We start from the raw sequence: 18,003 nt of genomic DNA on the forward strand, positions 1-18,003 counted from the left end.
AGTGTATGTCCTACAAAATTAAGGAGCCTGAGGAAAGGGATAGGTAGAGGAAGGATGGGTGAGAATATTGAAAGGAGTGATATTGTTCAAGATATATTGTATTTATAAACCTCTTTGTTAAACAGCAGCTCCTTTGTACAGCTACTTAAAGATAAGAAGAAAAAGAAGAAAAGAAAAAATTTTTAAAAAGAAAAAAACAGAAGTAATTTTTACTCAAATCTAGGAGGATGTGTTTTCCTTTTTTAATTTTTTAATGTATGTTTTCCATTTTCGTCAGAGAAATTATCTTCTATTCATCATTCCATTTCCTGTCACCTTCCACCCCACACACATCTTGCTAAGATTCCAAGGTTTTCTTGGTTTACAGAATTCATTGGTTCTACAGGGAACAAAGGGGCATGGTCTCCTTGATATATGACTGTTGTGCGGCCGGGGCGGGGGGGGGGGGGGGAACAGTAGAGACCAGGTCTGCAGAACAACAAACCTCTTTTCAAATGGTATTTCCACAGATTTGGGTCAGCGACTTTACATTATGTATCTAAAACCAAACAACTACTAAACATAAAAAGGTCTAGAATAGCTCAACAGCTATGTACACATGATCACATAAGACGAGGATAAGCAAAAACAACTCCAAGAGAAGGACACAGGAGGATTCTATTGTTGGCGTTACGTTTAATGTTCTAGGTGAATTTCCTTTGGCATACCCTACATGGTTACTGTATATGATTTTGGTACACTGGGTATTGTATATATGCCTACCTGATCTAGGGAAGGGAAAGAAAAACGAGGGTGTAAGATATCACAAGAAATGTACTCACTGCCTTATTATGGAACTGTACCTCCTTTGCACAACACCTTGTCAATAAAGTTTAATTTTTTTAAAAAAAGAATTCATTGGTTCTCAGCAGTCAGGTTTCCTGACTGCCAGTCCAGTGCTCACTTGTTCTTCTCCTACTTCCTTTCCTCCCTCCCTTCTTCTTTCCTCTCTCGGTCCTTCTTTCCTTCCTCTTCTCTTGTCCTTTCTTTCTGTCTTTCTTTCTTCTTCCTTTCTCTCTCTCTCTTTCTCTCTCTCTCTCTTTCCTTTCTTTCTTTTGTGCTAGAGAAAGTAGTTTTTGATCCCAGTCAGCAGGCTTTAGCTATTCCCAGACTTCCTTCCACAACTTCCCTCTTTTTGCCCTTGAACTGTATGATTCCAAGTTGTTCTTCTTACCTATATATTACAACTTCAGGTCTCTACAAAGTTTAGGAAAAAATTGATTTCATCTTTCTGTTACCATGGAATTGGAAGACCTGACTTCTAGTCTCAGTCATGTCAAATATTAGACTCTGACCTTATACCACCCATTTGCTCTCAGTCTGCAACTATCTTCTATCCCTGTCAAATGGAAACAAAAATCTCTACATGGCCCTTTCCTTAACAGATACAAACCACACTGCTTGTTCATTTTCTAGACACCTTCAGTATAGCACTTGATGGGACCGAAGACCAAAGATACTGGTACATGAGATCTCACACATATCCTGTCTCTAATACAGGGTTCAACAAAAACTAAGGTGTAGGGGCTGGGGATATGGCCTAGTGGTAGAGTACTTGCCTCACATACATGAAGCCCTGGGTTTGATTCCTCAGCACCACATATACAGAAAAAGCAGGAAATGACGCTGTGGCTCAAGTGGTAGAGTGGTAGCCTTGAGCAAAAAGAAGCCAGGGACAGTGCTCAGGCCCTGAGTTCAAGCCCTAGGACTGGCAAAAAACAGAACAAGAAAAAGAAACTAAGGTGTAAACTACAATGTGCCACATTCAGAGGCGATTTGTCAAACTCCTCAGACTTGTCTCTCCTGGAGTTCACAGGATCCACAGGCACACTGGGGACCCAAGGAGATGGGCTGAGAACTGCTGCTACTTATATTCTTCCCCTCGGGCCTCTTAGAGAAAAGTGCCTAGGCTGCTGACAAGGAAAAGCAGGTGGTGTGGGCTGGGCGGGCTGAGAGGACTGGGCCACAAGCCATTAGTAGGTACCTCATTCTGTGGCCTGATGCCCAGATATCCCCCAGCCCATGCCCTTCTCTCCAAATATCCTTAGTATTTCTCTTTTCTCCTGCCTCTCAACCACACCACACATGCTGAGTCACCTCATGGGAAACAGTAACTCATTGGGCTGCCAAACAGGAGGGACCCAACCAACTGTCCAATTCTCAACTCTTAGCCTGCCACTGCCCAGTTCTCCACTTAGGAAATGCCCATTTCAAGTTCAAGTTTTGCCAGCAAGTCTTCTCTGAGTCCTCTGGTCTTCATATCCATCCCTCCTTTACCACATCACCACATGTAAATTGTAACATTTGCTAGGTGCTGATAGGCTCATGCCTACAACTCTAGCTACTAAGGGGGCTAAGATCTGAGGACTGTGGTTCGAAGGTAGCCCAACCAGGAAAGTCCCTGAGACTCTTATTTCCAATAAATTACCCAAAAGGCCAGAAGTTCAGCTGTGACTTAAGTGGTACAGTGCTAGCCTTGAGCAAAAGCAGCTCAGAGACAGCACTCAGGCCCTGAGTTCAAGCCCGAGGACTGGAAAAATGTACTGCAGCATTCAATATAATATTTGGTCACTTAGCAATGATCCCTAGTTGTGTGCAATGTTAGGTGTTCTTGAAACCTGTGTCAACAAAAACTTAGATAAGCATATAGTAAAGACACATAACTTAAATTGATATTAATCAAGTCTGGGTTGGAGGTGTGATTCAGTTGGTAGAGCACTAGCTAATGAGCAAAAATGTCAGATATGGGGCTTTGGAATGTGGCTCAGTGGTAGAGTGCTTGCCTAGCATGCATGAGGCCCTGGGTTCGATTCCTCAATACCACATAAATAGAAAAAGCTGGAAGTGGCGCTGTAGCTCAAGTGGTAGGGTGCTAGCCTTGAGCAAAAGAAGCTCAGGGAGAGTGCCCAGGCCCTGAGTTCGAGCCCCAGGACTGGCAAAAAAAGTTAGGTACCAAGTTTTACTACCTGTCTCATATTCCCCCCCCAAAAAAAAAATGAAAGAAAAGAAATATTAATCAAGTTGGAAGTAGAAGGTATGAAGAGAGAGTGTGTGCTGGGAGATAATACTTAAACATTTGGTTGGTATCAAATTGTATGTTTGTTGTTTTACATGTGTCATCTCAGTTAATCTTCACATCAGTTATGACAGAAGTTATTACTATTCTTATTTTATATACGACAAAACTCTGTTTTTCAAAAAGTTAAAAACCTCATCCATGAAGCTGGGTACTGGTGGCTCATGCCTGTGATCCTAGCTACTTGCAAGGCCAGCCCAGGAAAAAAGGTCTGAAAGACTCCATCTCAACAAAAGGAAGCTGGATATGGTAATGCTTACCTGTGATCCCAGCAATGACGGGAAGTCTAAAAGTAGGCAGATCACAGCACACACACACACACACACACACACACACACACACAGTAAGACCCTATCCTAAAGATAACCAGTGAAAAATCAGGGCTGGAGGCATAGGCATAGCTCAGTAGTATTGTGCCAGCTTAACAAGCATGAAGCCCTGAACTCAAACCTCAGTACCAGAGACAAAAAAAAGCAACCTTGTCAGGAACAGCTTTGTAGTATAATACAGCATCTGAATCTACTGATGTTTGATTCTAAGACCCACAGTCAAAGATGAATAACAGGCTGAATGTCCATTAGTAAGGAAGGCATTGATTAAGTTATGATGTACAACTATAATAGAATATGGTATGGTTGTATAAAAACTAAGAATGAGGTTTTTATATGGACTTAATATGTAACAATATCCAAGGTATATTTTGAAGTATAAAAGGCAAAGTAGGGAGCACTTGTGTGTGTGTCTTTGTTTAGTTTTGTAACAAAGCATTACAGAGAGGCACAAACAGTAAATCTTCTTTTGCAACTCAGAACTCATTGATGAATATGAGATTTTGGTACACGTAGGAAGGAATATGATTCCTACAACAGTTGACAATGTGGGGGGTTGTTAACTCACACAGGTCAGCTCTATGAATAAAGCTGATGTAAAAGCTTAAAAAAAAAGGCAAAGTAGAAGATAAAGTGGAGACAGGCACCCATGACTCACACCTATAATCCTAGCTAGTCAAAAGGCAGAGATTGGGGGCTGGGGATATAGCCTAGTGGCAAGAGTGCCTGCCTCGGATACACGAGGCCCTAGGTTCGATTCCCCAGCACCACATATACAGAAAACGGCCAGAAGCGGCGCTGTGGCTCAAGTGGCAGAGTGCTAGCCTTGAGCGGGAAGAAGCCAGGGACAGTGCTCAGGCCCTGAGTCCAAGGCCCAGGACTGGCCAAAAAAAAAAAAAAAGGCAGAGATTGGAAGAGCTACAATTTGAAGCCAACCTAGAGAAGAAAAGTACTCACAACTCCATCTCCAACTAACTATCAGAATGCTGGACTGGAGGCATGGCTCAAGCGGTAGAGCACCAGCAGTGAGCAAGAAGGTGGGAGGTAAAAACTTGAATTCAAACCCCAGTTTCAGCAAAGAGGAAGAGGAGAAGAAGGAGGAGGGGGGAGGAGAAGAAAGAGCAGGGAAGAAAAAGAAAGAGGAGGAGAAAGAGGAAGAGGAGAAAATGTGCATTACAGTCCATTATTTGCAAATTATTAAAGTATTCAAACACCATTGCGTGTACAAAGTCTATCTCTGGAAGGACACACTAGATAACACTGGTAGATTCTGGAGAGGAAAACAGATTATGTGGGAGGTATGAGAGAGAGAGAGAGAGAGAGAGAGAGAGAGAGAGAGAGAGAGAGACTTTTTACCATTGAACCTTTTCAATTTGTTGCCATCTCCTTCCACAAAATAATGCCTGGGGATCAAGCATATTGGGACAAGAGGAAAGGGGGCATTAATGTCAGTGGCTGAATTAGGGGATTTTTATCATTCTAGCAGCCACATCTTACAAACAATAGTGCTGTTTAAGGTCGCACCTCTCCACATGTCAGTTCTATACCTCTAAGAAGAGAACCAGATGCAGCAGGAATTGGTGGTCTCTGACAAGAGATCAGACAAGCACTTAAATGCTGAGCTACATCCCCATCCCTGGTTCAGACTATTTTTTGCTTTATTGAGATTAAGTAACTTTATAAATTTCACAGTACATACTTTAACCTTCTCAATGATAGACATCGTCAATGTAATCTACAAAGCATATGAACTAGACAAACATTAACAGTAAAACATTTCCTTCAGTTCAGATGATATGCACATTTCTTTCCTTTTGCTTAGTATCATCTGTTCCCTCTTTTTCTCTCATTTCCGACTTTTAAAAAATTATCTTTAAGTAGTTAGTTGTACAAAGGGGTTTCAATTGAACAAATTACAAATACAATGTATTTTTTGCTGGTCCTGGGACTTGAACTCAGGGCCTGGTCACTGTCCCTGAGCTTCACTTTGCTCAAGGTTTCCACTTCTGGCTTTTTCTGAGTAGTTTATTGGAGGTAAGTGTCTCTCCTGCCTGGGCTGGCTTTGAACTGTGATCCTCAAATCTTAGCCTCCTGAGTAGGTAGGGTTACATGCATGAGCCACAAGTGTCCAGCACATTTTTTTCATTCCAGTACTGGGGCTTGAACTCAGGGCCTGAGCACTGTCTCTTAGTTCTTTCACTCAAGGCTGGTGCTCTACCACCTGAGCCACAGTCCCACTTCCAGCTTTTTGCTCGTTAATTGGAGAAAAAAAAAGCTTCGTGGTCTTTTTCTACTCAGGCTGGCTTTAAACCAAAATCCTCAGATCTCAGACTCTTGAGAAAAATCACTAGTACAATACATCTGGATCAATGCCACCCTTTCCATCTTTCTGTCCCAACTCAAACACTTAAATAACTGAAAATAAAGATGGCAAATTTCAGCATATCTAAACTATGACTCTAAGAAGATTTAAAGATTTCCATTCTGATTTTCCAACTAGTAATGTTAATGGAGATTCCTTAAGTGGCCATTGAAATGCTTGTTCAAACTGCCATTGCAATCCTCCTTTGTGAAGGCCCTAATCCTGTGGCCTCTGTTCTCTGGGGCTATCCTGTTTAAAACACAAGGAAACTGGCCTACTCCAAAGCTGAACACAAAGGAGCAAGTCTCCTTCTATGCTTAATGTCCTCTGGCCCAGACCTTCTGACCCGAAATATCCCTTTCCTTCTTCCTCACTACTTTCAGGAGAACAGAGGCTCTATGAGAGAACCTCGGGAGGAAGCGACACCCTAACTCCACCCCACTACTTGCTGCCCCCCCCCCCCCAGTAATTCCTACTAAAAAATCTCAGTCCTTGGCTCCTAGGGAGGTTTGTGAGCTCCTGCCAAGTGCTGTAAATATTTCAACATGCCTTGTTTCCTTGAATGTATATGACCTGGGATCTTGCCCCCACACCCCTCAGAGAGCTGAGGAACAAAGAAAACATAAGAGTCCTTAGCTACAGGACATCTCAGGTCAAATTGCAGCAGAATACAGAGGAGAGATAGGGAAAAGAGATGGTATGGGGAGAAAACATTTAGAAAAAAAAAATCATTATTTCATTCCTAGGAGTTAGAAATGGAGCTTAATAATAGCAACAACAAGCCAGATGCTGATAGCTCATGCCTGTAATCCTAGCTACTACAGAGGCTGAGAGCTGAAGATCGTGGTTCAAAGCCAGCCTGGGCAGAAAAGTCTGTGAGACTCTTATGTCTCATAAACCAGAAAATAAAAGCAGGAAGTAGATGTATGGCTCAAGTGGTAGTCCACCAGCCTTGAGTGCAAAACTAAGGAACAGTGACTAGGCTCACCAGTATGAGCAGATAGAGATAGATAGATAGATAGATAGATAGATAGATAGATAGATAGATAGATAGATAGATAGATAGAGGCAACAACCACCTCATTATTTACAAAGGCCTTTGACACACTGACATATACAGGATATCATTTGATCTTTCACAGTCTTATCAAAGTAGGTACTATTGGTGTCCTTCTCTAGACTAAAATATTGAAGCCCAGAAAGGGTAGGAAACTTATTCAGTGCTCTTCAACAAAAAGGTGACTGTTTTCTCTGGCATGTTTTAGACTCATACAAACTGAGTAAAGTGAGGTGGGCAAGGAGAGGCCTACAGCCTATATAACAAGACATACATCTTTTGTTTACCAAACCCCTTGTTGTCATCTCTTTTTATTTCTTAGTCATAGAGATTCTCAGAGGCTACAGGAATGAAAAACCTCTGTTGCAGTTTCCCATGGTAGCTGCCCCCACATCTGCACTATGTGTTAGATGATGTCTAAAAGCAGGAATTTCGCACTCAGAGTATCTCATACTAAATCCTGCCTCTGCACTGTGTGTCAGATGAATTTGAACAAGACAAGTTTAATTCTGTGCTTTTCTGAAGCAATGATACATACCTACCTCACAAGGCTGTTGAAAATTAAGATAGCCAAGTGATTAGTATAGTTCATAGTTAATTGTGAAGTGTGAAACAAATGATGACTATTACTATTATTAAAGTATGTGGCACAAGTAAGGAACTGACAAAGGAATCTCATTGTGATAGAGAACAGAGGTAGCTGTATGCTTCACATTTTTTTCCAATAGCAGAGAGGACTTAAAGGAGTCTGGCTTGTTTTGTTTTGTTTTTGAGATTGAGTGTCTCACTATGCAACCCACACTGACCCTGAATTTATTATATAGCTCAGGGTAGCCTTGAACTTGCTATTCTATTGCCTCAGCCTCTGGAATGCTGGAATTGCAGGCATGAACCACCATTCCTGACTTGAGTCATCTTCATTTTTCAACCCTGTTCCTTAAAGATGACCTGTAGGAAGGGACTAGGCCATGAGAAGTCCAATGCCCTTAACAAGTGACTGATCCTGTGACCTCAATCTCACACACATCATGTTTTAAGCAACTGTATTCAGTGGCCCAGACTGACATTTCATAGCCAACTCTACATACATACCCTCAGGTCTGGATACATGTACATGCCCGGTCAGCTTGGGTAAGATGGGAGATAGGCAGAGCCACAGGATCTAGGCAGCCTGCAGGGGAGCAAATAGTCTGGGAACTCCACTCTTCCCTGTCCACCTTCCCCAAAGAAATATTTTGTGTCAGTACTGGGGCTTGAACGTAGGCCTGGGGCACCATCCCTGAGCTTTTGCACTCAAGGCTAGTGCTCTACCACTTGAGCCACAGCTCTACCTCAGGCTTTTTGGTGATTAATTGGAAAGATTCTGGAGACCAAGTAGAGTTAACCAGAACTCTTAAGTTAGCAAAACCCAATCTGAACCTTCGTAGGTTCATCTGGCCAAGATGATGGAGGATAACGATGATAAGGTTTTGAAGAAAAAGGAGTCCAAGTGACAAGGACATTTGTTGAATGTTTTTGTTGGTTGTAGGGCTTGAACTCAGGGCCTAGGTGCTTTCCCTGAGCTCTTTGTGCTCAAGGCTAGTGCTCTATCACTTTGAGCCACAGCACTACTTCCAGTTTTCTGCTGGTTAATTGAAGATAAGAGTCTCACAGACTTTCCTGCCTGGGCTGGCTTTGAACCGTGATCCTCAGATCTCAGTCTCCTGAGTAGCTAGAATTACAGGCATGAGTCACCAGTGTCCAGCCATTTGTTGAAACTTACTAAGCCCCTGCTATAATACTGTCTCCAGGGCTAGAGTCCTAGGGCTATAAAAAGAGGAAAGGAAGAGAAGATAAAAAAGGCTTTCACAGATGCTCTTTTATTGGGGGAGGGGCCACCGAATGGCTTTAAAATCCCTGAGTGTTTCATAGAAAGTCACCCTTCACTCAGAGCAGAGCAAATGATCAGGCATGGGCCTGACTTCATACACAGATGGAAAAAGGGGAAAGAAGTCTCTGTGGGATGTGCAGGTATGGGCTGAGACCCCAGAACGAGTTGGATTTGTGTCCTATCTTAAACCCCAATTGCTCTTCTAACTGAGCAGTTGGAAGAAAAGAAAGGGGAGAGAAAGAATAATACTGGGAGGAATCAAATGTGATCAAAATGTATCATGAAAATGGGAAGAACTGAGAAAATATGCAGTTGGAACAGCTGGTTTTATTCTCTCTTCTCCCACCAAACCCAGAAACAGGTGAAAGAGAATATAAAGTTAAAGAACAAGACTGCCAACATGAGGAGGATGTCCCTGCAAGACATCCAAACAGACCACACTCCCCACCTGCAAGTGGATGCCAAGTAATTTCTCATAAGTGGCCATAGCACCCACCCCCAGAACATGTGGTTATATGTCCCTTAGTCTTCTGTCACCCCTGAAGCCACGGAGATCTGGAGTGGTCTAAACTCTATTCCCAGTCTTGTTTGAACACTAGGGAGATGCAGGATAAGGGAAGGTTAAAAAAAATGCAACCAGGGCTGGGGATATAGCCTAGCGGCAAGAGTGCCTGCCTCGGATACACGAGGCCCTAGGTTCGATTCCCCAGCACCACATATACAGAAAACGGCCAGAAGCGGCGCTGTGGCTCAAGTGGCAGAGTGCTAGCCTTGAGCGGGAAGAAGCCAGGGACAGTGCTCAGGCCCTGAGTCCAAGGCCCAGGACTGGCAAAAAAAAAAAAACACACACAAAAAAAAAAAATGCAACCAGGCGCTGGTGGCTTACACCTATAATCCTAGCTACTCAGGAGGCTGAGATCCAAAGACTATGGTTCAAAGCCAGCCTGGGCAGAAAAGTTCAAAAGACTCATCTCCATTAAATGACTCAAAAAGCTGGAAGTAGCACTGTGGCTCAAGTAATAGAGCACTAGCCTTGAGCACAAAGAGGCTCAGGGATAACACCCAGGCACTGAGTTCAAGCCCCAGGACTGGCAAAAAAAAATTGTTATAAATGGTTCTTGGCCCTATAGTTAGGGAGTAACAAATGAACCTAGGCCAAGAGGTACAACCTAGACTTCATCCAGAAAGTTTTCTAGGCTGAGTGCTTTGCACAAGTGCTCCATGGATCCCCTCCAAAAGTCCCTATCCATCAAACCTGACTCCATACACATCTGGGGAAAGATTCCTTTACAATGAAATATTCATAATCCAGGGCTTTGTACACATATGTGATTTAAGAACAGTCTTTTCTCTAGAATTTACTCATCTAATACCAAGTTGATGGGTCCCTTCAGAACAGGAAATTTGAGACTCTGAGTTCAAGCCCCAGGACTGCCAAAATAAAAAAGATAGGAAATTCCACTCCATCATTTATATCAACTGAAAAAGAATGAATGATTCTTTCTTTTCAAAATGCAACAATATGGGGGCTGGGAATATGGCCTAGTGGCAAGAGTGCTTGCCTCATATACATGAAGCCCTAGGTTTGATTCCTCAGCACCACATATATAGAAAAGGCCAGAAGTTGGCAGAGCGCTAGCCTTGAGCAAAAAAGAAGCCAGGGACAGTGCTCAGACCCTGAGTTCAGCCCCAGGACTGGCAAAAAAAAAGATAGGAAATTCCACTCCATCATTTTATAATCAACTGAAAAGGGTGAATGATTCTTTCTTTTCAAAATGCAACAATAACAACAAAAAATGTACTGTATCCTCCAGGGAAGCAAGTCTGTTCAAAAGGCTGAACACAGTGGAGCTGGGCACAGTGATGAGTACACCTGGAATCCCGCCACTTGAGAGGCTGGGGCAGGAGGATCGGGTAGTAGGCCAGCCTGGGTTAATAAAACGCTGTCTCAAACAACAACAAAAATTTGAGATAGCATCTTTTACACATTTCTGAAAATATTACCAATCTGGCTGCTTGTTTATTCTTCATAGGAGGAAATACTAGCAATATCAAGAAAGTAAAAAGGGGCTGGGAATGTGGCTTAGTGGTAGAGTGCTTGCCTAGCATGCATGAAGCACTGGATTTGATTCCTCAGTACCACATAAATAGAAAAAGCTGGAAGTGGTTGCTATGGCTCAAGTTGTAGAGTGCTGGCCTTGAGCAAAGAATCTCAGGGACAGTGCCCAGGCCCTGAGTTCAAGCCCCAGGACTGGCAGAGAGAGAGAGAGAGAGAGGAGAGAGAGAGAGAGAGAGAGAGAGAGAGAGAGAGAGAGAGAGAGAGAGAGAGAGAGGAGAGAGATCCAAGGGAAAGGAAAGAGTTCTGTGCCTGCTAGTTCATTAGGTACACCCTTCACTATGCCCGGCGTAAAGCTAAAGTTGACCAGGAGCACCCAATTAGTAGTTTCTCTAAGACCACAAGCAACAGCCTTTCTGACCTAGCCCCCAAAGAGGGATCCCCGAGCAGCTATAAAGATGCTGTGTCTGCATTGTGAGACCAAAAGAGGCTACTCTTTGGAGAACAGAAAGATTCCATGCCTATGTGCACCTGATCATACAAAATGATATTTATCAAAATGAACTCCAGGAAATAGAAGCAAGAGTTTTTTCTTTGTTGCTGTTTTTTCCCCCTTTTTGACTTGTTTGTTCATTTATCTGTCTTTGGGGAGGGTAAAGAGAGCACAGAAATGGAGGAACAAAGGGTGAATAAATGCAGCAGTGGTACTCATTAGACACTATGTTGAAAATGAACTATACAGCTTGTGGGTGGGGATGGGAGGGAAAAAGTAGGACATAGTGAGGGAAGGGGTGACATTGTCCAAAAAGAAATGTACTCTTTACCTGACTTATGTAACTGTAACCCCTGTATACATCACCTTTATAATAAAACACACACATATACACAAGGGAACTTCTGTGTCACGTTTGGGAATTTTGGTTTGTTCTTGTAGCCTGAAGTTATAGAAAACCAAGGTCACACCAACCATGTACTTCATTTCTGAGAAATGAGAGCAAGCTGGGGGAAATTAAATTTCAGGAGAGGGGTCCAAGTTGAGGCCTGAGGAAATGCTTTCAGTTTAATGCTTTTGAAGAGCAGATTCAAATGCTGGGAAACAACAGCATACAGACCCACCCTGCTAGCCTGCAGCGGGGCCAAAATTGAGGGAGTTCTCTAGGAGGTCCAGCTCCCTTCTGAGCAGGGCATTGTGGGAGAAGCGGCTCCAAGTTGCCCCTTCCATACTTGGTAAAACAGAATGGGCCTTTTAAACTATACTCTATGCCTGAGTAGCACCATAGTCTTTAACTATAAAAGAAATAGGGAGGCGATGTCTGTATGCCTTTCCTTGCTTTCCTAATATCCTTCTTCAGCCCAATTTCAGGCAGATTAACAAATTTTTCTTTGAATGAGTCAAAGTTTATGCTAGGTGAAGAGTAAAGACTAAGGGATCACTCGATTGCAAAAGGATAGAACAGAGAAAGTTCATAGAGACAAATTCTTTCTCTCTGGGCACTGGTGCCTCATGACTGTAATCCTAACTATTCAAGAGGTTAAGATCTAGAGGCCTGCAGTTTGAGGCCAACCTGGGCAGAAAAATCTGAGAGACTCCAACTCTCTGATGGCCAGCATAAAGAGGGACTGGAAACATGGCTCAAGGGACAGAGTGCCAGACAATAAAGCACATAGAGCAAGAGTGAAGCCTTGAGTTCAAGGCCAGGTACTGGGGGAAAAAGCAGGCAGCCTCCTATTTGGCTTCCAAATGTCCCAACCTTTCATCATCCTTTCCAGTATGAATCAAGGGCACAGTCTGGGCCCCAGTTTGGCTGTAAAGGAGGCAAGATGCCTGGCCAGTGGCCCTGAGCGCCCGCAACCATCTCTGAGCCAACATGACCCAGCTCTTCTGGACAATAGGAGAGGTCTTCAGCCAAAACCAAGAGACTGGAAGATTTGCTCCAAAGAAACCTTAAACCTCAACAGCAACCATTTTTTTGTGCCAGAGTACTTGGGGCTTAAATTTAGGGCTTTGTGCTCCCATCTGGCTTTGTTGCTCAAGTGCGTCCACCACTGAATTATACCTCCAGTCCAGCTATTTTGCTGGTTAAATTGCATATTGGGAGTCTCATGCACTTTTCCTCCCAGGGCTGGCTTTGAACCATGATCCTGAGAACTTAGGCTCCAGTGTAGCTAGAATTGCAGGCATGAGCCAGCTCAAACTCAACAATGTGATAGTAAACTCAGTGAGACACCTGAACCAAGCAATGGAAAACCCTAAAACTAAGAGGAAAATAACAGCCGACTGACTGTCCTTGGAACTTTTGAGTTCACCCAAAGGCAGAATAGAACCTTTCATTCCAATATCCAGAAAAATTCTCCATCAGTAGTCCATCATCATGAACTATCTTGTACCAGTAATGAACCTTCCTAGACATTTTTGCTTTGCCTAGTAGTAAGAGACCCAACCCTGCCTCAGGAACTTCCAATGGTTAAAACTTACAAACAATGGAATAAAAACTGACTCTCCATAGATCTAAAGGAATGCAAGTCAGGATACAGTAGAGATATTTACACATCCATGTTCACTGCAGCATTATTCACAATAGTCAAGCTATGGAACTCAGGCCTAGGTGCCCCACAACTAATAAATGGGCAAAGAGAATGTGATATGTATGCACAATGGAATATCATTCAGCCATAAAGCGGAATTAGCTAGGTGGTTGGGGGGCTCTCAACTGCAATCCTAGCTACTCAGGAGGTTGAGATCTAAGGATCACTGTTCAAAGCTAGCCCAAGCAGAAAAGTCCAAGAGACTCTTATCTCCCATTTAACCAGCAAAAAGATGGAAGTGTAGGTATGGCTCAAGTGGTAGAGCACCAGCCTTGAGAGAAAAGCCAAATGAGAGCATGAGGCCCTGAGTTCAAACCCCAGTACTGGCATAAAAGGAAAAAAGGATAAGAACATTTTCAGGCATAAAATGGATTAAACTCGAGTCCATCATGTTAAGCAAAGTAATCAGGTTCAGAAGAATAAAGGTTATATTTTTTCTCATATGCAGAATTTAAATTATATATATACATACATACATACATGCACATGCATATATAAACATGATGGCGATCACAGGGACTATTTTGGAGAGAGGGGGTCAGGGAAAAGGAAAAAAAAGAATGAAGGGGGTGAAGAATACCCCAAAAATTGTGTCTATGCATGAAAAGAGCACAAAGAAGCACAATGCAGTCTGTTGAAAAAAATTAAGAGGGGAAGGCAGAGGGGGAAAAAGAATGATAGAGGGGATTAATCTGATCAAAGTATAATATGTGCATGTGTGAACTACCACAATAAAATCTCCTTGGAACAACTAATATATACTAATAAAAAAAGATAACCTGGCAAAAAATGCCCTCTCATCACATTTTTATGGCTCAGTGCTAGACTGGCAATCAACGTGGAATGTGAGAGGTAACAGGTTTACTCTGAAGTGCTTTCAAAAAGACTTCAGTTTGGATCCAATGTCAGAAGCTTCGGCTTATTCTACCTTTTACTTTTCTGAACCCCTAAACCTAGCCACACACCCCCATTTAGGATTTCAGAACTCAGATGGGGACTGTAACCAATACCACCTTGCTCCTCTTTTTCCCACAAAATGCTCCCCTGTCATCCCAGAAAACCATCCTTGGCCTAAATTTCCCACAAAATTTGCCTGGTTCACCACCCACCACACCCACACCCCCTCCCCCCTCCTCCGTCAATCTGTCTCTGGGGTTCGAACTCAGGGTCTGGGCACAGTCGCTGAGCTTTTTTGCTCAAGGAACTCCATCACTTGAACCACAGCTCCACTGGCAGCTTTTGTGGTGCTTAAAGATAAGGGTTTCACTGACTTTCCTGCCTGGGCTGGCTTTGAACCTCTATCCTCAGATCTTGGCCTCCTAAGTAGCTAGGTTTATAAGCATGAGCCACCGGTGCCCAGCTTCATTTCTCTCTCATTCTTTTCCTTTTTTTTTTTTTTTAATTCCCAAACCAGTTCTCATTTGCTTCCCTCTCAGGAACCTTTGGTTTGCCAGTCCTCCCACGGTCTGGAAGCCAGGAAAAAGTAGCTTCCTCAAGCAGGTAAAGAGGACACAAAATACATCACTGACGATACCCCAAAAACACATCTCACAGAGTCCAACAAACCACCATATATTGCATGCTGTAGTATGGCCCGGCTTCCACTTCTTTCCTCTCTCCTGTGGGGGTGTGCCCATAGTCAGAGGATGGCTGGGGGTGAAGTTATCCTTTAAACACCAAACTACCTTTCTCTGGACTCAGAAACACCCAGAATGAGTGTTGAACTACTATCTAAGAAAGGTAATAGTGCATTTCTAACTTTGTCCATCCTTTTAAGATACCAGGGTGGCCAGGACATTTTGAGTCCATTGAAGAAACTATGGGCTGGTGGAGACATTTGGAATCACAGAATTGAAATGGTGACTTGAGAAAGCTGTGGGGGCTCAAGAAAGGTAGTGCTGAGGATGAGAACTTTCTGGAAGTTCCGGAATGTCGTAGGATGTTCTCCTGACTTTTCCAAAATAAAAAGTGACGTGCTCCTGAGAAGCTCCTGTATCAAAAATAACTTCAGTGAATTCAAGATACACCACAGCAAGGACCCAAGCCAAAGTATTCTGAGACCCTAGGGACATACCAAATTCCATTCTGTCCCTTCCTGACCTATACTCCCCATAATTTAAGCCAAGAAACCTCAGCTCCTCAGTAGACCTGGTATGTCTGAGCACACACTGGCCACACCCCTGCACAGACCACTGCACCACCGCCCCCCTGCAGCTGCACTGTGAGGTCTTGACCGGAAAGTCCCAGCCAGCCCTCCCCCTGAGTCCCCTATGATCACCTACTTTGAAGTCTGTTCCCCAGCAGTGAACCTCTTCCTGGTTAAATAGTGGTTTTTTCCAAGTTTTATTACTTACTCGTAAGGCTCCAGCTCTCGGCCTGCTCACACCACATAAAAGCCAAGCCCTAGCTTCAACGCAGACGCCACTGTGACAATTCAATGTTCACCCAAACTTGTCACTGACCCCCAAAGGTCACCAGCCTGCCTTGAACCAAGGGGCAATGCTCAGCAGGTGCCTCGACAACCCCCCCCACCCATGTAACCTAGGCAACAGCCCTGAGGCCCCTAGCCAGGTTGAATTCCCAAGTGCCCCAGAATTGTATCAAAGAAGGGAAAAGGTGGTCCCAGGCAAGAGTGGAGAAGCAAGCGTTCTGCAAAGTTGTTCCACACAGTCGAGGGGCCTCTGCACTCCAGCGTCAGGTGACCTGAGCAGTCCAGAGACTGCCCTTGACAGCTACTGGCGCACACTTGAGCTTTCTTCAAGTGGGGCCAGTAGCATGCCTCTGTGCCAGTGGGTCACAAGGTCTGAGGCATCAAAAGCCCCAAACCCCCTCTTTCCAGTGAAGCAGCAAACTTGTAACAAAACTTTCCTTGAGGACGATGAAAGAGCCTGGACCTCTAGAATTCAGGGATTCTATATTCATGTACTCATTCCCCAGGCCCCCTTAGAGGGTGGAGAAGTACACCCTGGGGGGTTTGGCACGAGGAATGAGCTCCCATCTGCTCCAGAAAAATACAGCAGAGTGGGAAAGCTACGATTTTCCCAATGGTGAACTTGGGGGTGGTGGCCTGGCTACAGCTGTTCTGAGGAGCCCAGAGAAAGAGAGAAAGAAAGAGAGAGGAGAGAGAGAGAGAGAGGAGAGAGAGAGAGAGAGAGAGAGAGAGAGAGAGAGAGAGAGAGAGAGAGAGAGAGAGAGAGGAGAGAGAGAGAGAGAGAGAGAGAGAGAGGAGAGATGAGAGAGAGAGAGAGGAGAGAGGAGAGAGAGAGAGAGAGAGAGAGAGAGAGACTTTAGAAAGAGGGCATCCCCCAAGCCCTCAGTTTGGTCCTAAGATTTTCCTGCCAGAATAAGGAAAAGGCTGCTTTCACAAAGAAACTAAGGCTCCCCTGACTCTTCCAAGCTCACAGGGGGCCTCCATACCATCCGGGGCGTGCTTGGGTCTTGCAGCCCTAAGGCCTGGAAGGCGAGGGGCACGCCTTCTACCCACACCCTCCAACCTGCTAGTGTTCCAGGGGAGCCCGTGAAGGCGGGGAGCGGCAGGACTGGCTTTCCAAAGGCTGCAGGGAAAAAGAAAGAGGCAGCCGGCGGCTCGCGGAGGGGCGCGGAGCTCTGGGGAGAGCCCGGCTGAGACTGCGGGGCGGCGCGCGGAGTGAGCCCTGAGCCGCAGGGCCCAGCTTGCCAGCTGCCTCACGCCTCTCTGGCAGATCCAGGAGACCGCCTCCCTTGACGGTTCTGGGGCTCGGTTCAGAGGGCACGGAGATCCGCTCGCTCCCCTAAGGCGACAGTGGACCGCGAGGGCCTGGCTGGGCCATAGCAGGGGCGGGCAAAGAGACGCGCGCCACCACCCCCATTCTCACTCTCTTCCTTTCACTCCTGCACACACACACACACACTCACACACACACACACACCACACACACCACACGCCTGCCGTGCATTTGACTCCGGCCATAGAGTCACGAGCATTTCCAAAGTGTTTTGGACGGAAAACAGTCTGCCTTTTCCCCCCCAACACACACCCCCACACACACCAAAAGATTGGGGGACTGCCCCGGAGATCGCCGTAGCATGCTTCTCTCTGAAACCGGCCCTGCCTTCCAAGTCTCTCTTCTCTTTCATGACTTTGCCACCCCTCTCAAAAAAAAAAAAAAAAATAGAAGCTTGTAAATCTTTTCATCCAGCACACGCGAGTAAAGGACTTTAAACAAACCCAAAAGGTTTGTCCCAGGGCAAAAAAAAAAATAAAAAAGTTCACGGCTTGCCTGAGATCAATGCAAGTCCAGCCCCCAGCCCCCAGGACGTCTCAAGTTCTAATCTCCACTGCCTAGGCTGCCTAGAACCCCGCACCCGGCGCCCTAGCAGGGCCGTGGGCAAGGGGCAAGAAGAGGCAAAGGTTGAGCCAGGAGGAATGGAGGTGGCCGCGGGAAGGGACACTGTTGCTCAGAATGCCAGGTGGGGAGCGTGGGACCACTCACCTGCTTGGAACTCCACTTGTCGATTTTTTATCTTTTTCCTCCTCTAGCAGCATGGAGTAGAGGATCCCGACGGAGTTATGGATGCCGAAGATGGAGCCGTTGCACCAGGTAGCCGCGAACACCACCATCCAGCCGAAGCCACCTTCGGGAGGTTGG

The 18,003-nt window shown here is 44.9% G+C and overlaps 1 protein-coding gene and 1 pseudogene across 1 annotated transcript in view; one reads left to right on the forward strand and one right to left on the reverse strand.

Annotated features, from left to right (window-relative positions):
• The window catches only part of Slc16a2 (solute carrier family 16 member 2), a gene marked incomplete at its 5' end in the record, with an annotated part of 113,083 nt that extends 95,084 nt beyond the window's left edge, over positions 1-17,999 (reverse strand). The window contains 2 exon segments of the mRNA XM_048335365.1: positions 17,848-17,875; positions 17,877-17,999. Of these exon segments, the coding sequence (XP_048191322.1) occupies positions 17,848-17,875; positions 17,877-17,999 (151 nt within the window).
• Positions 3,853-3,971, forward strand: LOC125344414 (annotated as a pseudogene).
• Positions 18,000-18,003: the final 4 nt, after the last annotated feature.

Source organism: Perognathus longimembris, chromosome 28 (genome assembly GCF_023159225.1).
Source record: "Perognathus longimembris pacificus isolate PPM17 chromosome 28, ASM2315922v1, whole genome shotgun sequence".
NCBI lineage: Eukaryota > Metazoa > Chordata > Mammalia > Rodentia > Heteromyidae > Perognathus > Perognathus longimembris.